We start from the raw sequence: 25,306 nt of genomic DNA, 5'->3' as shown, positions 1-25,306 counted from the left end.
CTTTCTCTAGTCACCTAACCCTCTAGTGAGAATTATATCTCAATTAGGTAAGTGTCATAGAAAGAGCTTCTCCCTTAGGCCTCTTTTGGTATCTCTGGTAACACTACTTGGTAGAGATCCCACCTTTACCAAGTCTCTATCTCTGACATATGCATATTTTTAACCACTACAATATATATTGCCTCTAAGAGATTCTCTAAAATCTCTCTCTGGGACTCTGATCCCAACATTCATTTCGAAATGCCCTCTAATCTCTGATTTCTCTATTGGAGAAACTCGACATCCATAATGAATGTCCTCTACCAAGAATTAACTTGGTTTCTTTGAGAACTATAAAGTTTCCCTCTCATACATAATAAAGATATCTTACATTTAGTTATATAAATATCAAGGTTGCATACCTATGGTAGTCTCTTTAATCTGAAACTATATGCTCCTTCAATAAATTTACTTTACTGTCTATTGATATTCTATAATCAGGTTCTCTTAGACTCTGTCAACTCTCTGCTATGTATTTTATGATTATTGATTGTTTAGTTCACTGCATCTCATTAATTCTTACTATGGTCCTTCAATCTCTTATTCATTGTTTGCTATTGGTTCTTATCACTGTCTTCATAACTCTTTGGCTTTGGATGTTACTTAGGTTATCTTTCTTCTATTGGATTTGATTTACTACTATGTGTATCTTTTTGTGTTTCCCACACTTAATATCATTCATATGTGCTATCACAATCTCCATTGACTCTATTTCTTCGTTGTCATTCAAATCTTACTGTCACTTAATTTAATCTGTTCATTTGTCTTTATAAATGCTTGCAATCCCCTTCCTTGTTTTCTTACTCTCTCTTATGTATCAATAGGTGTGGAATGATATAATTTCACCCCAATCACTTGCAACTAAGTCCCTGTGTTTCCAGTTTTGTAGTGCAACTCAATTCTCATCATATATGTGTGGGATTCTAATTCTATTACGATCTCTGATTCAACTGCACCATATTCGTTTTGCTTGTCTATTCCCACAACTCTTGTTCCATCTAGTCTGACCATCCCTCTGCTATCCTTGTATGAATATACATCATTCTAGCTGCCTGAAAATTATTCCAACCATTAATCTGAGTCTCCCCTTACGATCATAATATTTCCAGTAGTTCTAAATGCTAGGATAGATTCAAAAATGACTAGCTTCTTCTCCAATGATGATCATGTATTAGAAAATGGATGATTGTCCCCCTCTTGTATGTTCTTATCCTCGGTATTTTTCCCTTCCACATTCTTTGCCATTCGCATTGGTTTTTTTTGTATTTGTAATAATCTCCTGATTTGTGTGGACTTCTCTATTACTTCTTCCTCACCAGTTCCCCCGTTCGATGAATATGCTAACCTCTGAATTTGTAATTGTCCTTTTCGATGACTTCATCTCTTTCTCCTCTCCTTGTGTTTGTCTTTCCTCAGCAGTGGCTTCAGATTCTTTCCTTGTCGTACTATTGTATTTTCGCTTCCTCCTCCCTCTTTTTGGTTTCAATATGACTCCCTTCAAATACATGCGTCAAAATTTGGTTGTGACTCTTAGTCACACTCTTTCAATTTGCTTAATCACTATTATTAAATAATTATATTGTAATGTATTATTTTATATTTCAATTATATATATATATATATATATATATATATATATATATATTAGCATGAATAAGGTCTCTATCTCTAACTTTTAACATGCATTAAAATAGATTTATTTGTAATGTAATTTTCGGGTCATGACACTCTTCCTATGCACATGCCTCTCAAAAGTCATCAACAATGGTCACAACATCAACTAAAGGAGACAAAAAGACATATTTGGTCCTCATAAGCCATGAGAAATAGGAAAGAAACAAGAAATCTGTAAAGAGACGAACAAATTGTTCGCTGATCTCATAACAGCGAGATCATTTAGATACAATAAATGTTTCTCAATCTCTAGTTCAATAGAACATATGTAGCGAATTTGATGCCACTAAGGAATTATTTATCAAAAAAGTGTTTTAAGTTGTGCATTCAAAGGGCCGCCTAGGCACAATGACATGGATACATAGGCAGTTGAGTGTTTTAAAGGAGACTTATATCATGTTCTAAATTTCACCAAGGGATCTCTTCCTACTTTTGTGAGAAGGCTGAAAATAGGGACCAATAGATCTCATATGAGCCTCTTCCCATACACGTCTCTTAAAAGTCATCAATGAAGATCACACATCAACTAAAGGAGATAGAGAGACATATTTGGTCCTCATAAGCCATTAAAAACAAGAAAGAAACAAAAAATCTGTAAACAGACAAACAAATTGTCCATTGATCTCAAACAACAATATCATTTAGCTACGAAAATGTTTCTCGATCTCTAGTTCGATAGAGCATATGTAGCGAATTTGATACTATTAAGGAATTATTTATCAAAAAAGTGTTTTAATTTATGCATTCAAGGAGCCACCTAGGCACAAGGGTGTCTTTTGCACACCAAGTTGCCAGTTTGGATTTTGGTTCGTATGCGGGTTCAACATTCGGGTTTGAAATTCGCTCAAAGTTTTTTTGGTCTGGGTTTCGGTTCGTCCGTACAAGGTTTAAAAAAATAAAAATTATTTATATATGTAAAATTATTTAATGATACAATTTAAAATTAAGGTATATTATAAAATAAACTAGTCAAATGTATTATTTATTAAAATAAAATAACATTATGTGAATTTAAAATTCATATAACTAAAATATAAATATTTTCAATTATTCAAATAAATTTAGAAATAGTAATAGCATAAATAACATTAAAGACGGCAAACGAAGTGTCATTGAAGATGAACTAATATTATTATCTATGCACACATACGAATCACATCAACGAGGCTAATATCACTTTGAAGAGTTGTGGGAGGCTAAGAGCAAAGATTTTAATATAACTGGGCTCCCAAAATAAGCATATCAAAAGTAGCTTTTTCAAAAAGGAAGATCTAGCCCACAACAGCAAAACCTAAATCCTTTCTCCCCACTTCAAAGGGAATCCTTTCCAATAAGATTTCATCCACGCAAATGTCCGATCAAACAAAAAATTACCAGACTTCCTTCTTTGATAAAACAGAATACAATAAAGCAATAGAACTGCAAGGCAGAAGCGAGCACTGAGCAGCAACAGAACTGCAGGGCAGAGGCGAATATTTTGGATAAAATCTGCTCCAGCGACATCTCAAACACAGGCACATAGTGACCAATCTGAGGTGACATCTTGCTACTATTTGCCTCCATCTCACGATCTCTGTTGTAACTTCAAAGGCCCATGATCCACGTGGACCTCTGCCTTCATCCTTAAAGTGGTCTCTACGACATCATCCACATAGCCATTGAGAACCCCCTTCAAAACTGAAATCTAAGCACCTTGGATCGACACTCATTGATCTTGGCAATCGGTTACTTTTGAAGACCTGAGTTGAGATCCGATCCATGACATTCTACGTCCATAGGTTGCATAATCAAAGGAGATCTCCAGCACAGCACACACCATCTTCATTTAGTGCTTCATCTATAATCCCTAATCCACATCACTTTTTGCGACTTTCATTTCTCAGCCACAACACAGGTCTTTCACTAGTCAGTCCACGTAGGCTCCATCATATTTTAACCAATCACACAGGAAAACGGTTCTAACAAGAGTTAGAAATAAAAATAAGAATAATCAATGATCATCCATATTTTCCAATAATAATCCAACACGCCCAAGAGAAAAATTATATGTTGGTCATACCATAAAATAGCATTAGAGATCTCACTAAACATTACAATTTGATCCGACTCAACATTTACTCAGAGACCTTGGCAAATCCAATCTCTGATCTCCAACACGCAACGAATTTTGCAGAAGAAGAGAAAGAAGCCAGAAGCCAACACAAAAGCATCAAAATAAAATTGAAGGTCATATTGAATTAGAAGCGAACTATCCAAGCAACAAACGACCATAGAACTCTACGCACATCATTTGCAAACAGACTTGGCAAATATTGAATGAATTGTGTAGACAATAATAGTGAAGAGCAAGGATCGAAGAATAATAACATTTTGAAAAATGCACTCTACTCCTACTTTAGCGAATCAAGGGAATTCTTGCCTAAATCCCAGGGTTTTTGAAGACAAAGTGAATACTTCTGAAGAACAAAATATGCTCTCCCTTTTTACAAATCCCTGCTTCAAATCCAGGTGGGAGAGGATACAAATGATGGATGGACTATAGTTTGATCCTGTAAGTCAAGAAAGAGGTAGAGCAGATCATAAACATAATATCCCTGCAAATCCTAAGTATCAACAGTGGAAACAAAGGTCGTCAAACTCCTTCGGCCCTCTTCAGGAGAAAACAAAGGATGTAAGGAAGAACAATTCCACAGCACCACTACAATCCGATAACATGGAGGATGCCCTAACTCAGAGACCTTCAGATACTCTCAACGCCAAAAGGAAGCATCACAACATGACCGGAAGACAATTCATTTATCAAGCCATCTGGTGGGATACGTCCAGAGGAGGTGTCAAGGCCAAGGTCTTTTTGCTCGATGGACAGGTCCAGGGATGGAGGCATATCATGTGGCAAATTGGCTAAAAAGCATTCTAGGTAAGCATGTTACCATAACAGTAATGAAAAATGAATTTATTTATTTAGCTTGTGATAAAATAGATCTTAAGGATGAACTTTTGTATGGTAATACTTAAGTTTAGAATAGTTTCCATGTTAAATTCTTAGATTGGAGTCCCTTTTCGACCCAAAAAAATCATCTAATTTTGAGGTAGAAAAAGCAATCTTATTACCAACTTTGCCAATTGAATTTTTGTATGAGGACATACTTAGAATAATCAGATCTAGTTTTGGAAATTATGTAGGTTTGGTAGAATCAGATTTGGTTGTGTCCAATCCATTTATTATAGTGAAAACAAAGGTTAGCACTATTGAATTTAAAACCCTAGATATTATTGTTGATAATTAAAATCATTTATGTTAAACCACAATTAGCTGAAGGCCTCTTTAGTAGTTATCGAGATTTAGCTTCATCTCAACCCCATCTCTAGGGTAACCAAAGGAGGGTACAAGACAATCAAACTATAAGAAGTGATGAAGAGGACTCTCAATCTACCAAGAGGATGAGGAAGAACTAGGGGAAATCAGAGACTACCATCCTCGCCTCAACTCGGTCGTTGTTTCAAATCTAGATGAGGTAGGTGACCCTCTGAAGGTTCCACCCCAATTACCAATAAACCAGGGTGACCAGACTATTAGGGAAAGAAAAGATTGATTAAGTCATACAACTCACTCTTAGGGAGATCAAAGTGAAACCTCAGAAAGAAAGGAAGCAGAAGTTAACATTTTGAAAAAAGCTTTGAATAACTTGGTGGTTGAGGATCTTATGAATCAGTTCATTGATGAGATTTGTGATGACGAGGAACTAAGTTGCAAAAATCTATTTTGATCTCTAAAATCCAAGAACTAGAGGACATGGAAAGGGAGACAAGTCTCATTATCGTCAAAGAAGGGTTAGCAAATTTGATTGAGGATTTCACAGGTCCTTTAGGATTAGGGGTCATCCTCCCAAGTAGGGGAGGTCCCAATTGTGTGAAAGTATTAAGGAAGCGAGGGCAGAAATCCTTGCAAGAACTGCATCTACAAGCTGGGAGAGCTAAGGGTCAGATCACATTAACCGATATTCTTAATGCTGGGATCTCCAAACACCATGAATGGCTTAACTTGGAATGTTAGGGGCCTCAATACCCCTAACAAGTAGCGGCTCCTAAAACGCTGCATTTCTAACACTAAGCTGACATAACTATTCTTTAGGAAATGAAACTTAATAGTGAAGAAATGAATAAGTTCAAAAGATCATTAGGTCAGAGGGAGATAAAAGATTCACTGTTGAAGGGGCTTTAGGAGGTCTTGCCATAATATGTGATCCTAAAAATGTATCGATTTCATCTATAGGAATTCAAAAAAATCAGATTAGTATGGTGAAAGGAATCAGATCTGAATTTTTCTATAGGTTGTTTAATGTCTATGGTCCAATTCACAATGGAGATAAAGCCAAGTTATGGAAAGACATGGAAGATAAGCTAACGTTAGAACAAGAATGTCTATCTATTCAAGGAGGAGATTTTAATGCTATTCTTCGATCTTCAAAAAAGAGAGGAGGCAGCAACACCTTCTCATTAGTATCAAAAGAATTTTTTAATTGGGTGAATAGGTTAGGTCTTCGGGAGTTGGCTAGATCGAACAATACTTTCACTTGGAACAATAGAAGGAAGGGGTTCAGTAATATTGTAGAAAGATTAGACATGTTTCTTTTGTCATGGAGACCTTTCATCGGTATCAGTTTCAATTCAATCTGAAGTTAAACCAATATCACGATGGGATCACTATCCTGTGGAGTTTAAAATTTTGGAAAATAAATGACCTAGCGATTGTCCTTTCAAATTGAGCAAATGTGGCTCAAAAATGATAATTGTATTAAGAAATGGTGGGAGGAAACTGAAGTCTCGAGAATGCAAGTTAAAAGATGGAACTTAGAATTCTTTGGAAATATCTTTGAGGATAAGATAACTCTAGAAGATGAATTGGAATTGCTAAAGAAGGAAGTTATGGAAAATGGAATGGGAGAGGCTCAATTCCTTGAAGAAAGAAAACTTATGCAATAATATGAAGAAGTTTTGGCTAAAGAAGAACTTTTCTGGAGACAAAAGTCGAGAGAATATGGTTAGAAGTAGGGAATAATAACACCAAATATTTTCATAATAGCTCTAAACAAAGAAGATCTATTAACCAAATTACTTCCATTAAAGGAAAGGATGGGAATCCAAAGAACTCAACTGAGGATATCAATTTAGAAGTCATTTCTTACTTTGAAGGTATTTATAATAATGGTGTAAGTTCTAGTCTGATAGCTCAAAGGAGTGTTCTCTCTAACATCTCAAGATTAGTCTTTGCGGAACAAAGCAAAATCTTGTTGCATAAGATCACTAAACCAGAGGTTGACCAAGTCCTCAAAAATATCAGTCCGGACAAGTCTCTAGGTCCTAATGGTTTCCCAACCTTTTTCTTTCAAAAATGTTAGGACTTCATAGGAGATGTAACGAAAGCCTTGGAAGGAGTCAGGAACTCCGGCAAACTGTTGAGAGAAATCAATAATACTTTCATAGTCCTTATTCGAAAAAAGGCAAAGGTAGAATCTTTCAATGATTTCAGACCCATAGCTTAATCTAATACTCCCTACAAGATTTTTACTAAAATTTTGGTCAGCAAACTTCAAAATATATTGTCTAATCTTGTGAGGAACAAACAGGTTTTGTCCCTCAAAGATCGATATATGACAACTTCATTCTAGCCCAGGAGGCTATTCATTCGGTTTAGAATAATAAGTTATCCAATATGCTCATCAAATTGGATATTATGAAAGGATATGACAAGGTAGACTGGTGCTTTTTATGCAAATGTCTTGAAGCTTATGGTTTCTCTAAACAATGGATAGCGTTAATCTTTGAATGTATATCTACTCCGCAAATGTTTGTTTTAATAAATAGCTTCCTAGTAGGCATTTTTAGTATTTCTCGTGGACTAAGACAGAGAGACCCTATTTCTCCCTTTCTATTTATTGTAATGGTTGATGCGTTAGGGAGGTCAATTACGTGAGCAAGAATGAAGGAATCATCAAAGGTCTCCCAATAACCAACGGGGAGGAACCATCTACACATCAACACTTTGTAGATGATACAAATGTTATTTGGAGAAGGATCGGCTAGAGAGGCCTATGCCTGGAAAGATATTTTGGGTAACTATACTAAGGCGTCGGGTCAAAAGATTAATAGAGATAAATCTGAGATCTTTTTCTTCAACACTTCCTCCAACTTGGAAGCACAAATTTGTGCCATTTTAAACTTTAACAAAGCTATTTTGCCTTGTAGATACTTGGGTCTCCCTCTCGATTCGAGTCACAATGTGTCTAAACTTTGGGATCCCCTAGTAGAAAAATTTAAAGTTAAAATGGCTAGATGGAAAGGTAAGTGGCTCTCCTTAGCAAGTGGGAAGACTATGGTTTCTTTTGTTTTGTCAGCACAACCTATTTACCAACTTTCATGTATGGATCTCCCAAATAGCAAATCTGGCAAGGTAATGCAGATCGGCATAAGTTTTCCCTTCTTTCCTAGGACCAAATCTATAGGTCTAAAAGTCTAGGTGGAGTTGGTATCAAAAATATCAAATGTCAAGGAATGGCCTTAGGAGCAAGGTTATTATTGAAGATGGTTAGGTTTCCTAACCTCAAATGGGTCAAGATTCTTTCCAACAAATACCTTTAATCCCCCAATCTAGTCAATATCTTCAGGGAGGTCTACCCTGGCAGAGGCTCAAGATTTTAGAATTTCCTCTTGAAATGCAGAAATGTCATTTAGAATAAGCTCTCATGGAATCTAGGGGATGGTAAGGAGGCTTTGTTTTGGGAAGACTCTTGGGGTGGCTATAAGCCCCTTATTCAATATCCTTCCCTTCTGAAAGCCAAATTTTATTTAGTAGGAAGATGGGGAACAAAGGTGAAGGACTGTGATTTTTGGAGAAGATGGTTTGCATTGGAAGTGGAGAGATTTTGACGATGAAGACATTCCCTTAGAAGAAAAAATTCTTCTTCAGTCAATTCTAAGATCCAAAGTGATCTGCTTTAAGGGAGGGGAGGGCAATCTCAAATGGGATGGGAGTAAAAATGGAGAGTACAACTCTAAAATGGGCTATTTGTATCTTGAATCTCTTCAAGCTTTTTCTCCATCTCCTTTCCCTCTCTATTTGTGTTGGGATAAGTTTTGCCTTCCCAACGTAGGACTTTTCTCTTGTATCGTCCTTCGTCAAAGGGCCCTTACAGTAGAAAGGTTAAAGAAGTTTGGGATTTAGGGGCCTAGCAAATGCCCATCATGTGAATCTGATGAGGAAACTGTTGACCACCACTTTCTTAATTGCCCTTACTCAAGCTCATGTTGGCATTGGCCACGTTTGCAATTGGGAATTATGTTGGCTTTTCCAAATTCAATCAGGAGTATGTTGACTTCTTGGCCTTTGTTGAGAACAGATAGTATATATCAAAGCCTTTGGATTAAGTCTCCTTCCATAATTCTATGGGAACTATGGAAGGAGAAGAATCGTAGAATTGGGATGAAAAGATGAGAGGTAGATGGATTGGTCTGATAATTCCTCCCTTTCTGGGTGATGGAGGGACTCTAAAGAGATTAGAATGTGTTTGGCGGGCTCCAAAGAATGGTTGGTTTAAGGTCAATTTCGATGGAGCCTCTAGAGGAAATCTGGGTCAAGTAGGCATAGGGTGTTGCTTTCACAATGATCAAGGGATTGAAGCAGCTAACTTGGCCAAATATATAAGTGAGACTACAAACAACTAGGTAGAGTTTTTTGCTTTAGTGGAGGGCTTTCGGTTGTGTAAATACTTAAATATTAGAGTTTTGGAAGTTGAGGGGGATTCTGCCATTGTAATTAATGCCCTTAGAAAAGGTTCCCTTCCTAACTGGCTAATAGATGCTAAATTGGCTATAGCTTTAGAACTTTGCAAATATTTTGACAAAATTAATTTCAATCATATCTATAGGGAAGGTAATAAGCGAACAAATGTGTTAGCTAATATGGGGATTAATGCCTTCGTAGCATTGAGTGTTTAATTATTACCTCATCCTCCGTATTAATTATTAGTTATAAGGCTCGAAATAGGTGGTAAGTACAAGTTGTCTTTTAAGTAGGAAAAGAGAGACTTCTTTAGTTTTTGCACTCATCCCCTTTCTTGCCTTTCTTACTCTCTGTTTGGTCAAATTTTTAGATATATCAATCCAATTGGTTTCTAAACATATTTATGATGGTATTATATCAGCTTTGGGTGTGTTGATGTTTATTCGATTTGATGTCTTGCTTCTAGTATGCTCCTTTAAGACTTTGGATTTCTGCTCTTCAATCTCTGGTTGATTGCCTTCTGCAGTTTCATGCTTTCATCTTTTCAATTGTATCTTTATGTAAGTTTTTCTAACCTCTAACAAAAAAATATAGAATTGTCTATTTTGGTTAGTGTTTTTGTATTGTTTCAGGTAAGTTAAGACACGAGTTCTCTTTAGAGAATATGGAAAATTATGAATCATTGGACGTGGAATAAAGGTTACATTTTTTTAGGCTAAACTAAGGCCACCTCCGTCATTTAAATGCCTCACGAGTTGGGTTGTACTCTCTTATGTTTAATATATGGCCTTGGCCTCTTGCTTATCTAAAAAATAAACAAATATAATATATATTCATCTTTAGTGTTTCTTATTTTAATTTGTTGGATAGATAAGATATTAAATATTATAAAGGAGGACAGGCTGACTTTCATTTCCATTATTACGCGAAGCTATGAATTTTTCCATCGAACGCAGGATCTCTCCATTGAAATTCGCTGTTACGAGTGTTACTTCTCGGGAAAATTGAGAGAGCTATGGAAAATTAAAGAGTTTCTTCCAGCTAAATTGAAAGCTATGCTGGCTATGAATTTTTGGTGATTCCTGAAGATGAAAAGCCAAAAAATCACATCAAACAGCCCAAATGCATAAACATTCGTCTTCAAGTTGCCAGGAAAATAAAAATGTCAATCAAATTCGCTGGTCATTCGACCAGGGTCCCACCCAACACTTTTCCAGCAAATTCATCGAGAAAAATGCAAATTTGCTTCGAATTTGAACCGACTCCAAATGAGGACCGAATCAACTACCGAATTTAGGAGTCAACGAGCGAATACAGTAGCTTTGTTTGCACATGATAAATTATTATTTAATTTAAAACAAAAGTTTGTGGAGGAAAAAGGTAAATTGATATTTTATTATTTCCTTTCAAAATGGTATAAATGCTCATTTTCTACATGAGCCATGTTATAATATTTAATTTTACTTAAAACAAGTGAAACAAGAGGATGTATTCATGCCCCCTGAGCCCTACAATTCGGAGATAGGGACATCTCCAAGACACAAGGGTTGGGAGAAGGTGTCCCCCCACCATCTTGCCACCGCCACCAAGACATCTGGAGATGACATAGATCGTCAGGAGTCTTGGGACAACTCGAGAACACCCAGGAGTCCCTTAAGCATCTTAGAGATTTCTGAAAATCTCCTATCCCCAAACATCTCAAAAGTGAACTTTTTTGGAATTTATTTTTTTATATTTACAAGCAAATCAGACACATACATACATACATACAATATACATACATCGTACATACATATAGAGACACACACACATACATGTGGCTGATGAAGGACGTCTTCATATCATTTGCAAACCTAATATGGGCAATTTATGAGGGTTTGCAATTGCTATTGCATACATTATTCCTGTTTACACTGGTTACGCTAAATAAAAATCAGAACTGGGGTTTTTATGTTGATGTTTTCATGTTTATTGCTACTATTATATTTATCGAAGAATTCATTATCCAATTCCATTTTCATATACGGTCAATTTCAATGGATAAGGGTTTCATATAATCAATGGTATATTGTAACAACAACTTTTCGAGGTCTTAAATCAACAACTAAGATACTTGAGAAATACAGTTATTACTTCAATTTCATAGGAAGACAGTTAAATCAGTTTCGTTCATCTGAAAGGGATTGACGGTTAAAATCAATTAAACATATTTTCTTAAACTAAAAACTTAAAACACCATCAATGAATTTACCATAGAAATTAAAATCCACATACTGTGAAATTTAACCCGATAAATCATTGTAAGAAGGCAACTGCAATCACCCAGATTAGTCCACAAATACCAATATATCAAAATCAGATGAAGATTACTATTAGATGCCACTATATAAAATTAGGGCATCAAAAACCACCGTATCAATTAGGGCATCGATTACCATTGGAACATTCAAGGCTTTAGATACCATTGTATCACTTAGGGCTTCAATTACCACTGGAACATTTAGGGCATCAGATACCACTATATCAATTAGAGCTTCAGATACCACGGAATTCAATTAGGGCTTCAAATACCACTGTATCATTTAGGGCTCCAGATACCACTGATTCAATTAGGGCTTCAGATACCACTGTACCATTCCTTTCCTTCCGATTTCTTAACTGCGGCAATAACTCAAGATTAGAAAATATGCTCATATTTAATATTCATATAAACGAAAACAATCCATAAATCTATCTCTCACATCTAGGTGTAAAAATAACTGCAATGATAATATAACTCAATCAATCTTACCTTCTTGCATATACATCATAAAAGTGATAATACCTATTTTCCGACAACAATTGAATGTATAGCTTACTTTGTCTATTGTTCGTCCAACAACTTGGGGAGATGAAACATTCTCAAGGGCTTGACCACCCAACCTCAGACCTTAACTTATTCCCCACACAATCTCTGATGCGAAAGGCCACCCCTACCCGGAATTGGACTTGGAACATCTATCATCTGTCGAGCAATGCTAGTATCTACACCACTCGACTTGATAGCAGGAGATTACAATAACATGACCATGCATGAGCTATTAAATGATATTATTCTACATTAAATGTATCATATCTGACTTTCATTTTCTAAGTCATTAAAGACTCCATCTCACCTCTTCACCCTTTTCCATGGCTATATAGTCAGTCAATCTTAGGTGTTCGGATCGAAGAGCAATCGGCTCTGTCTGTTGATCCCCAACAAATTCATGAATAACATATATATTCTAGCTTATCACAATTTGTGATTTGAAAAGGATGTTCTTAAAGATTGCAAAATTTAATGTTTCATTAATTACTTTAATCATATCTGATCTCTCTTCTGCGTTCTTGCAGAATCATTCCATCTCTTCACCATTTCATGGCTTCTTTGCTGGTGAATACTAGATGCCTGAAAGATTATGATCATTCTATTTTATTTACACCTCTTCACCATGTCATGGCTTCTTTGCCGGTGAATTCATCGGTGTTCATAAGATTATAAGCATTCTGATATTACTTACACCTCTTCACCATTTCTATGGCATCTTGCCGGTGAATTCCTAGGTGTTATCAGTATTTTGATTATGTTTGGAAAATTATGATAGCATGGGCATTAATGTTGATTCACACAATCAAGCAAGTTTTCTATAGCTACCTTTTGAATTCATATATGATGTAAATCACAAGGATACACGTTGAAGATCTTCAATAATCTCTATATAATGCAGGGGATCAACAACAAAGTATTATAAATTGATCTCAATCTAACAATGCATAGACGGCTATGGATGGATATTCAATTCAGATTAGAAAGGAGTTGGAAAACATATTTTGTTCTATTCACAGTCCTATCATTATGTACCAACTGCAATCAAACATTATACTTAGTGAAAAATCGAATTATGAATTACAAATGCTTTTACTCTATTTCATTCAACCTTGGAATGAGCAGCCGACTACTGTTGGGCTTATACTTAGAAAAGAAAAAGGTAAAGTATGGCATGCGATTGCTTAAAATTTGTGACTTCTAATTAAGATGTGGCTCCTCTTACCCTAGCTGGAACTCCTATTGGCTACTAGCTCACCCACTAATTGATACTAGATCTCGAACTTTAGGCGCCGGTAAAATAAAGAGGAAATAAGGAAATCGGGATTGAGAAAATCTGGGGAATATTTGGCTGAGAACGTCTAAGCTCGGCTTAATATGAAATGTATCAGATAATAGAAAAGTGAGGAAAGAATGATTTTGCCTTAGTCGATTCATGGCTTCATCTAAAGGTTAGCCATGACTCCTCAGCTTCCAAGATGACCATTCAAATTCAAAACATTAATTTGATTTAAAATAAAGAAGAGGAAAAGAAAATACAAGGTTGGAAGATAAAGTTGGAAAGATTATAAGCCATTTGAATTCCCAAGTGTTAAATCAATTTATCATGCCAAGTGTTAATCGATTAAAAGCAAGAATATTAAAATGGAAGGAATAGAGTTGGAAGATTATAATTCGACTATTATTATAATTCGAATGTTATTATTACTATAATATATACTTGCATACGTTCATGTAAGTATATCAATGGGGTGACATCATTATATTAAGTTATTATAATGTAATAGTGCCATTTCATTTTTATATTTATATGCACGTATATAAATATTTATTATAACAATATGATGAAAGATAAATTAAAATTTTTGAGGTACATATTATGTTTTAACTCAAATATTTTATATTTCTCAAATTATTTATTTAAATAGCTCATGCGGGTCTCACAGATGTATCATGTTTCAAGGCACTAGGTCCTCAACCCATCTGTCCAGTGATGGTGATGCCCCCGCCTAATTCTTTTCTGACAATGCTTCCACCCCTTCGACATGCTTCCTGTAAGGAAATTCTCCGCAGTTAAATTATATTATCATAATAAATTATTTAATCATAAATAATCATAATGGTTCAATTCCATGAATTTGTGATAAATGACCAACTAACTTGTTATCTTCACTTGAAATTATAACGACCAACCATCTTACCATTTCGCAAGATAATAACGAATTAAACTACCAACTAACTTCATGTGAACTTCAACAGGTACATTTTAAATTAGGTCAAAAATTAGGATGTAACATAAATGACAGTATAACTGCCCATAAAATATCAGTTATTATCAACAGCCATAATTGACATGTTTGATGCATATAATTCATATCTTAGTATTTAGTACTTACAATTTTCCTATTTTACTACAAAATTTCATTTGAAATGTAACTCTTATACATATTTTCATAACTGGTTTTTGCAAATCTCAATCTTGCACTTTATTGGATCAAAGGTTGGGATAACACAAGATTCAGCCATCAATACAGAAATGGTAATAGACAAGTTTTGAGTTCACTCAAATACTTAGTAGGTCTCAAACATTATATAGGTTAGAGGTGTAATTCGACCAAGTAGAGTGGTCAAATATTGCACATACTCAATTTTTCAGGAACACCACCCAAAAGAATTTGGGCGTGCATTAAGTATACCTCTACACTTATACAAGAGATAGATTTTTTTTTCTCTCTTATGGAAGCTTCTATTGATTTTTTGCACTTGCCTTGTTTTGGAGGGTCTATTCGTCATTATCTGTTTTGTCCACCTACGGGTAATTTTACACTCTACATGTTCATGTCAATGTTGCTTCTTAATTTCCTCAAATCCAACAATTGAAAGAGATAAACTAAAAGTGGCATCATTGGTTTCTATTTCTAAGCTTGAATGTGAAAAAGTTCAAGTTTGAAAGAAGCCTAACTGATAGGGATGCTTATCACCATGAACAGATGATTTTTCCTATTATTACGCATATCAATTACATCCTACGACTGTAGATGGGATCACCGCATATTGGTTCTGATGTATATCCTATGTCACAAAGTTCGGCGAATTTCAGCCATCAGGTTCAAAATTCCACAAACTTCAAAACAGCACAAAAAAATCGTTAAAGTTCACCTAATATTCATACGGATATATCAAGCAGTCTTTAATAAAACGTCATCAAGGGTTTTCTACATTTTCTTCCCTGCACGCAGAGACATTAATACGTGATTTTCCCCTGCACGCGTTTTAATCGTCTGTTAGAGCGCCAGGTTTTTGTCCATGTTCTTATCTTAATGTAAATCGGGTATATCTTATATTTTTTATGTTATTCATGTTATTCAGTTCATATATCTGAAGTGCACTTCGAATTAAAATATAATTAAAAGTGGTAAATATTAATTATTTATATTATAGTTTTATATGTTTAGATAATATTATTTTATATGCTAATATTATTAGTTTTATTTGTGATATTTGTAGTAGACTTTAGTTTTTTAATTTTTTTATCACAACATTATTATTATTATTTATATAGTGTTTTTATATTTAGATAATATTATTAGGCTTTAGTTTTTTAATTTTCTATTACAACATTATTATTATTTATATAGTGTTTTTATATTTAGATAATATTATTATTTTATATGATAAATAGTAGTATATATAATTTATCAATTTAAATTACAATATTTTCTTGTATAATATTTTTCTAAATTTAAGTTTATTATTTATTATTTTTAAAAATTAATTTATATAGGCGAATTTAATGTCAAATTTTTTCCGATTTTTTTGAGGTCTCGAATTTTATCCGAATTTCATAGTTGCCAAACTTGAATTCGAATTCGAACCTTGTGACTTAGTGTATATCCATAATAGAAATGACAAGAGCTTTAGGTGTGGGAGTAAAAACAACTGTTTTAAGTGTTAAACCCTAGTTGCTGGTTAATGTAATCCATTATAGGCAAATAAATGAATGCATGGGGCCAACTCCATGGAGGAAACGACATTATCAGACTAATCTGATTTTATGCTAATAGAAATAAATATCTGAATGTAGTAAAAGTAGATAGAATCCTCCTAATTCTACCCATATATTTCAGAAATGGATTATAATGATTATAATATTTTACTGAGATACAGATGATTAAAAAATGCAGATTTAGATACAAATACCTCAGAATTTATCTTCAAAGTTCAAACCCTAGCTGTTCTTAAAAGAGACTACAAACCCTAGTTGACCTTGTCAAAATTCTGATAAACCAGCCCTAGATCCGATAAACTTGTCCTTTTTGTTGCTAATAAACTTGTCTTTTCTGTTGGTGTCATCAATGATGCTTAGAAATATGAAAGCACATTGCTGAAGAGTATCAAAACCTGAACCTGAGCTCTGAATTTCAACTCCAAAACAGCCTCCAAACAAAAATTAATTCATCCGGCATTAAACTTTATACTTCAGCAATAATACAATTGATTTACTTTATTCTGAAAATTGTAGAAGTACTTTTAATTCTGAATCAAACCCTTAACTCCTGCAAATTTATCTACAAGGAAGGCTTCACAAATTTGGCCCAAATGTGAATCCATTGCAAATTTACCCTTAAAAGAAGCCAGATTTCCGTCCTACCTTTGCTGATTTACTGAAGGTTTCCATCCTCAACTTCACATAAATCATCACACAAACTCATCATACCAAATCCATAACGGTCTGTTTGGTTCGTGGAAGATGATGGGAATTAGCTTTTTCATAATCCAAATTTGAAATTTTTTGCATTTGTTTCAAAATTGGCAAAATGGAATTAGATACTAGACTTCTAATTTTGCTTTAAAACCAAGTTATCTGACTTCCCACTAGCAACTAGGAATTGGAAAACAAAACCTGGTTACACTTTTTGAGGAATGTAAAAAATCACAATTTATTATTTTTTCACGTCCTTCTATGTAAGCCAGGCCCAATAGCATACAATGTCAGCCATTCTTTGACCAACGAGGGAGACATCTGATCTTCAAACTTGAAGCACTAGACTTCTGTGAGAGAGACATCTCCATTCTTAGCTTTGAACATGGCTGGAAGGACAAATGAATCGAAAATGAAAGGGAATAGGATTTGAAGAATTTGATGAAAGGTGTTGCTTTGGACCTTAGCCCTAGCTTGGCCTACAATGCACTCAAACTCATTAGCGGATACACAAAATCGCCATTGATTTTATTTGTAGAGGATCGAGCATTTAAACCTAGTTCTCAATCAAGAGTCGTTGAGAAGGCTTATCATCGACTCTAGTTCATGGATTTGTCATATCTATGATACACGCGAGTTAAATAATAGGGATTTACATTATCTAGCACAATCCATGTTAGATTTATCATGCAGTGAAGTCTACAGTGATGAAATCGGGGACCCAAGCTCATCAAGCCCTTGCAGTCCCTATTACCATTCAACGCAATTATGTCTGATCAAGGATCCTATATTAAAATTGTTAAGTTGAGCAAAGCTTCATCACCCAATTGGAGCCTTGTTGTCTACCATCATGGTACTTCTGATTTGCGTTGAATTTGCACAACTTGACAATCATCGAGCTCCCTCCTACACATGTAGATTCTGACATCGGAGGTGCCATCACAAATTGATCTTCATTGCGTTTGAAATTAAATCATTGAGCATCTAATCAGACCCGACATGAGCACTCCAACTTGGAGTACCCTGACCTAGTATCTACGAGCACAAGCCGAGCAGGCGTCCACAATGATCTGTCCACGACCCACAATGGCATTGGGTAATCAAAAGAATATGTAGGTTTAAATGCCTATGTTGATTTGTGGAACCAAACTTGGAAATGAAATCTTCCCACTCATCTTCTAAGTGAATCAAACGGCTCCACTAAAATTGCAAAAACCATTTTCAAGATTTGCAAATGCTTGATTTGGCCAAACCAAGATTCATAGAAATACTGGTTTCTACAGTTCCATGAACCAAATGGACCCTAAAAGCATGCTTACTAAAGCCTACCAAGCCTCCTTATAAAGAACTCTAACCTCTATCTAGAAGATTAGGCCACATTTAATTTTTCCAAACCCCAATAAATATGTCACAAATGGAAAACTTTATTTAAAAAGGTGACTTATTTTATAATTTCATTACTCTCACTTTCTTTTATGATTAAACTAATCGAGTCATCCCTTTAATAATAATATTTTCTGGATGATTTGATTAACTAATTTAATTAAGTCATTTTATAAAAATTTGGGGACTTTATATTTGCCCACTTGAATATACTTCCCTCATAAGAATCTTGCATGTAGTCAATAGATTTCATAAAAATAACTCCATCCACAATTTTGTGAAACGACCTCTATATTTCGAAAAGAACTATAGTGTTTTAGAATACATTTTATAAAGTCAGCATTCTCAAAGAGAATGTTGCAGCATTTTGAAATCATCTAATAGTGCCTATTAAACATATATATTTAGAGAAAATAACTAAAAACCAACATAAATGGTTCAACTTAATTCAAAAATGGCCTAAACCATGTTTGCCAACCTAACACTAGGAAGACTCAGGGACTAGAGATAAGATTATTAATATGATGTTCTAATCTTAATCTACTTTATTAAAGTATAATAGAAAATATTAAAATAATGAATTGTTTAGAATATCAGATTCAATGCAAAATGTATGTTAACAAAAAATAAAAAGATAGAACCAGAAGTAATTGCCAAAAAACAAATTACACAATTGACATATAGGTAGGATATTCAAGCAATGGACAAAGGAGATCTACTCCTGGTTCGATTAACAATGGGTACAAAAGATGAATCATTCATCATATTTGAACTAACCAAAAAATGTTCATAATAAATCTTACAGACAAGCAAGATTTCCCAGAGCTCAAATTTAAAACAATACAAAACCTATTGGGAACGGAGTTTATTTGACTACTAAGTTATAGGAGCAAATAATTCTTCACTGAAATATAAAAAGCAGAATAGAAAAATGATAAAATTAAGGTTTTGATGGCCAAATGGGATACATCAGGACTTTTCTAGTGGAGACCAATGAACAATAATCAAGAAGACGAGATACATGTTCAGATAAAAAATGATAAAATTAAGGTTTTGATGGCCAAATGGGATACATCAGGACTTTTCTAGTGGAGACCAATGAACAATAATCAAGAAGACGAGATACATGTTCAAATGCAATAATGTTGAATCTTCTATTAGGTTAACCACAAGATCCAACTTTGTGTTTGGTGTATGCCCAATGAAGAATCCCAGGTCTAAATCTTGGATGAATTTGACAGAATAGATACAAGTCAGTTGTGCCATCTAAGCCAAAACATGCCCACAAACAGATTTTACCAATCAAAATTACATATTGATGATATTTCCCTTTCTTTCCCATGTCCGAAGTAGTGCTTAAAATCAATATAACACACCTGTCCATCTTTCAAGTCATGGGAGAGATTCTTCTTATCCAATTTTGGCAATCCAAGTGAAAGAGATTGGTATCTTGTTCGTTGGGACATAGCATCATCTCCTTTGCTACCATCTACATCTGAAATGCTTGTGTCATCTCTAGATCTACCATGAGCTCTCTTCTGGCAAATAATCTGCAACTATTCAAAGAAAACATATATAAGTTGAACAATATCTTAAATTTAGTCAATAGCCAAATGGTACATTAAGTTACTGTTATCAGGACATGACTTCTGTAAAAGGGACTCTGTTATAAAACTTACCAAACAGCTCTGAAATTCCAATTTATTTTGAACTTCACCATTCATGAAATACTGGCAACATTGTCATTCATACCACATTAATCATAAACCAAATCCATATTACCGCTCCTAACATTGGAACTATAAATACTGATTTTCAAGTTTTGTATCACCCCAGTTTACATGTAACAATATGCAGTTGATCTTAGTAGTCTGTTTATTGATGCCAAGGTTCTATTAAGTCAGCAATGTGATTTTGAAACTCCTCTAGGATTTTCAAAGTTCAAACTTAGTACTTACTATTTATAGCAAGTTCAGTTATCCAGAAATAGTAAACTAGGAACTGCAGATAAACAGAGAAATATTGCCCTTTGTAGTTAAATAATCAACTCAGATTTAATGATACATTAAATGAATTTGAAATGTGCTGAAGGTAAATGATGATATTAAGAAATTAGATAGCGCGTTTTGGAATGTTAAGTGGCATTTGGAAACCTTACAACATGGGCAAGTGGTGAGTTGCAACTAGAAGAGTTGGGAAGTGAAGAAAAGGTAAAAGAAGAGTTACATTATTGGGAATGCAAAGCATCTTTCCTCTTTGATATGGGTTTTGGGAGCCCAAACATGTGCTTGCATATGTAGGAGGGCTTTGGTTCCCATTGTTTACTCATTCCCTTGTTATTTGCTAATTCTAAAATCTGCAGACAAGCAGACCCAAGGATGGGAGTTTTTAAGTTTATAGGAAGGCCAAGGACAAGAGTTTGAGGGTCTTCTAGGTGCAAGCTCATACAAAGTTTGTCATTGTGCGGACTGGTATCAGTTTAATAAGTTTCTTTTAGGAATTTGTGTGGGTTTGCATTTACAGATTTTGTTGTTGCTTCATAACACCAAAGATGATGTATTTTTCTTTTATAACTTATTTTATGTTTAGAACAGATATTTTATTGATAAGTAGGAGATAATTTCCACAGCTAGTCAAATTGTGATATGAATATCAGGATTTAACTGTGTGATTTTGAGTCAAACTCGATGACCCATGTTTCATGAGTAGTGATTCAACATGAATCCATCTCTCATGAGAATAAATCCTGGTTGCAAGCTTTGGGTTTAACTATGGAGGAAACTCCGTAGTTAAGCGCGCTCAGGCTGGGGTAGTACTGGGATGGGTGACCTCCCGGGAAGTCCCGGTGCTTCACCCCTGTGAGCATCACCTAGATCCAATGAGTGCTAAGTGTTCCATTTATTCTCATGAGAGATGGATTCATGTTGAATCACTACTCATGACACATGGGTCATCGAGTTTGACTCAAAATCACACAGTTAAATCCTGATATTCATATCACAGATATTTTATTATTAAAAATAGTTGTTCCAATTATTGTGAAGTTTCATTCAAAACTGTTTGATTTTAATTGTAACTACTTGCACCATTTGCTCTTAGTTTCTATGAATTGTGGTAGAAATTGTGGTGTTCAATATCAGTTTGTAACTATAATGTCCCCTTTTTGGGGCATTACAAATATTGAAGACTTATTTTATATAATGTTAAAATTGACTATTAGACGAAGAATCAAATTATTAAAAGGTCAATTTAATGTTATAAAGAGGGCAAAAGGTCAAGGACGAACAAGACGAAATGCCATAAAGAAGTTGAAGAGCCACAAGGGAATAGGACGAAAGCTAGAGGGGAGTCAAAGTGTCTTAGCTTGTGTATTAAAAAGGGAAAGAGGCTCATTGCTGGTTATGCTTGATTTATTATATCAGATTTCAATTTCTCTCTTGCAAAAGTGTTTAGAAAGCTTCAACTTTCAGCTAGTATGAGGACGTAGCCCCTTGTGCTAGCAAACAGTGGACACAAACCTATTGTCCGGGGGGGCCATCAATTCAGGTGTTTCGCATGTGCTTACCAGCTTCCTAAGTTTTTTCAATCTGATTGTTAAGCTATATTTAGGATTGGATGTTGGAAGTCAGTTATTGTATTGTTGTTGTATAATGCAATAATGAGAAGAACGGGTTAATATATTATGGTAAATCTTCTGATTTTCTATTGCATTTCACAATACATCTCCCTATATTCAAGTGTTGAATATCAGTTTGAGGAAACAACCAGATAACTATCAACTGAGTTATTTCCTATGGTTTACATTGCTGGTTTTATATTACTGATTTGTGATGTACCTTCATATGTTCAAATCCTGAATAGTATCTTGGAAAGACGGTGATTTTCTTGTGAAGAATCTGCTGGTTTTATTGTACATTGTATCATATCTGTCTATGTTGAGTTTGGATATTATATTTAAGAAGAAGTTGATTAAATATCTATTGGGATTTCTATAGGTTGCGATTGTGCCCGAAAAGATCTACAATGTTTTAGTTCTAAATATATTGTTCAAAGAGTAATTTAGTAAATCTACGGTTCAGGATAGTACACTAACACCCAAATGTGTGTTTGTCATTGCTGCAAGTCTGATCGCACATAAATATATCACTCTACGAGACTTATTTGCAAATCAGATGCATTATTTTCAGGATACTCAGTTTCTTGGAAATGCTTTGACATTAATTATTGCATCAACTAGCAGAGCAGCAATCATTGCTTCAAGGTACGTTAATTTAATTTGTTTTGTTTTTTTGCTTGTTAGACAAGGTTTGTAATTAGGTTCAAAATACTTTAGTTTCAATTTGTTGTCACCCAAAAACACCACAAAATGATCACTGGCAACAATGGCAACAACAAGAATGTGAATGAGATGAACAAGAATGAAGCTGGAAGTAAAAAAAAAGGATAATTTTTCTCAATTTAAAAAAATAACAAAGGTTCCATTGGAGTTTCTGCCTTTGATCCTCTCTTGAAAATTTTGCAAAAGGCTATTTTAGCCCAAAAAAGTCCTTGCTGCAATTTTAAACATTAATCTGGGAAAAATTGCAGGGGCAGCAAATATGTGGTCTTTCAAAATTTACGTATTTTCAAAACACTCAATAAATCTGCATGGATTTTCCCTCAGTTGTTACCAGCACCCACATTTTTTAAATTTTTGGGTCAGCCAAGTGACTGCCAAGTCTGATATTTTCAACTATGAACCAATCCTCTATAGTGTTTAAGTATAGCTTCAATAGATGTAAAGTACACATTATGTTAAGTATATGAATTTGTGATTCTCTCATATACATATATATACACACATAATCACTCTTATGTATTTCTTGTTAGTTTTAATGATCTCTGATAGATAAAACTATTATAACAGATATGAACAATAATAAATATCCTTACTTGATCAATTGCAGAAATAGAGATACAAATCTTGGTCTTCGAATGACAATCGATGTGTCTTCATCTTTAGTCTATAACATCAATGGAGAATCAACAAATCTGAATGTGTTAACCTGCAGAGAGAAGTAGGCAGATCGTTGGGACTTGTAGTGTCGTGGGTTGATATCAGTCCCAACGATTTGCTTTGCACATATATATTACTGTGGAGAGTCATGTCTCCGTAGAGTCATGACTCTACGTGGCCTTTGGCCATGTAGGGCCATGCCTCTATGGATGCATAACTAAACATTAGTTTGTTTGTTTAAACAACTTCACAAATCCTTTTTGTAATCAGCGGTAGACCATAAGGTCCCCTGATAATGATAATAGCCTTCATAATATCAGTCCAATAACTATACAGATTGTTATGTGAATAATTCAAATGTGTGTGTGTGTGTGTGTGTGTGTGTGTGTGTGTGTGTGTGATCTGAAGAACAGGATCAAATTTGTCTCTAAAACTTGTTATATGCCGAGATGCTCCATTGTCTATAATCCAAGTGTTCTTGTTTGAGTTCAATTCACTTGAAAGAGCTAAATAAAATACATAGTTTTCTTTTTCCTCTTTCTCTACTTCCTCTCCTTTGATTTCTGCTAGGGCTACTCGAATTGTCTTCCGTTTAGGGTAGAACTTATGAGAATGACCAATTTTATCACATTTGAAACATCTAACTTTGGACCAATCATGTTTCTTATATGATTTGTCAGTTTCCCTTTTATTATGTTTGAATTTTCTTTTCTTGTTTGAATTTGCATGAAGAGCTTGAATGTCTCCCTCTTGATTTATACTTAGTCCTCTTGAGACTAATCTTGATTCTTCTTGTGTGCGTTCATTTTTTAGTAATTCAAATTTAGGAAGCTCGGGTCAAGAGCTTAGACCTTGTATAAATGTTTCTCAAGATAGAGGAAGTCCTCGTAATGCTATCATGCTAAGTTCTTTGTCATCAACTCGATTTTCCATTGTTGCAAGTTAATCCTTTAATTCAGAAATTCTTAGAAAATAGGATGTAATAAATTCTCCATTTTTCATCTTTATGTGTAGATCTTGTTTTAGGGTTAACAGTCTACTAGTATTGTTGATTTCAAATGTGTCTTTGATGGCAAAGAACATCTCAAATGCAGTCTTAAGACTGGATATAGAGGGAAGAATATGATATAATTTCCATTGCCTTGTTATTGTGTCTTTTCTATGTCGTTTTATCTGGATCATTTTCAAGCATGGATTTGTTTGTTTCTATGTACTCCTCTAATTCCATTTCTCTTAATATTATCATGACTCGAATTTTCCATGATGAAAAATTTGATGATCCCTCAAGTCTATCCTCTAGCATTACATGATTCACCATTTTGATTTAAGGATATAATTTAAATTTTATAAATATGAGACTTTAGATTTAATTCTGAATAATAGAGTCTCTTATCAAAATGGCTCTGATACCATGTTAGTTTTAATGATCTCTGATAGATAAAACTATTATAATAGATATGAACAATAATGAATATCCTTACTTGATTGACTGCAGAAACAGAGATACAGATCTTGGTCTTTGAATGGAAATCGATGTGTCTTGATCTTTAGTCTATAACACCAACGAAGAATCAACAAATCTGAATGTGTTAACCTGCAAAGAGAAGTAGGCAGATCGCTGGGACTTGTATTGCCGTGGATAGATATCTATCCCAACGATTTGCTTGCACATATACATTATTGTGGAGAGTCATGTCTCCGTAGAGTCATGACTCTACATGGCCTTTGGCCACGTAGGGTCATGCCTCTACAAATACATAACTAAACATTAGTTTGTTTGTTTAAACAACTTCACACATATCCTTTTTGTAATCGGCGGCAAACCATAAGGTCCCCCAATAATGATAATAGCCTTCATAATATCAGCCTGCTAACTATACAAAT

At 34.5% G+C, this 25,306-nt stretch overlaps 1 protein-coding gene across 2 annotated transcripts in view; it reads right to left on the bottom strand.

The window, feature by feature from the left end:
• DEG2 (DEGP protease 2) overlaps nucleotides 1-25,306 on the bottom strand; it is a 254,542-nt gene that overhangs the window by 207,438 nt on the left and 21,798 nt on the right. Inside the window, exon 2 of one of the 2 annotated variants that reach the window (XM_089800920.1) lies at nucleotides 19,803-19,982. In XM_089800920.1, coding sequence (XP_089657046.1) covers nucleotides 19,803-19,982 — 180 coding nt within the window. The remainder of the gene's footprint in view (nucleotides 1-19,802; nucleotides 19,983-25,306) is intronic. The other variant, XM_089800921.1, reaches the window with a different exon arrangement.

The sequence above is a fragment of the Cupressus sempervirens genome, chromosome 9 (genome assembly GCF_028749045.1).
Source record: "Cupressus sempervirens isolate cs-2001-9-10 chromosome 9, ASM2874904v1, whole genome shotgun sequence".
In the NCBI taxonomy this organism is placed as follows: domain Eukaryota; kingdom Viridiplantae; phylum Streptophyta; class Pinopsida; order Cupressales; family Cupressaceae; genus Cupressus; species Cupressus sempervirens.
The sequence above is the reverse complement of the archived record's forward strand: the minus strand, read 5'-3'. Positions and strand labels throughout refer to the sequence as shown.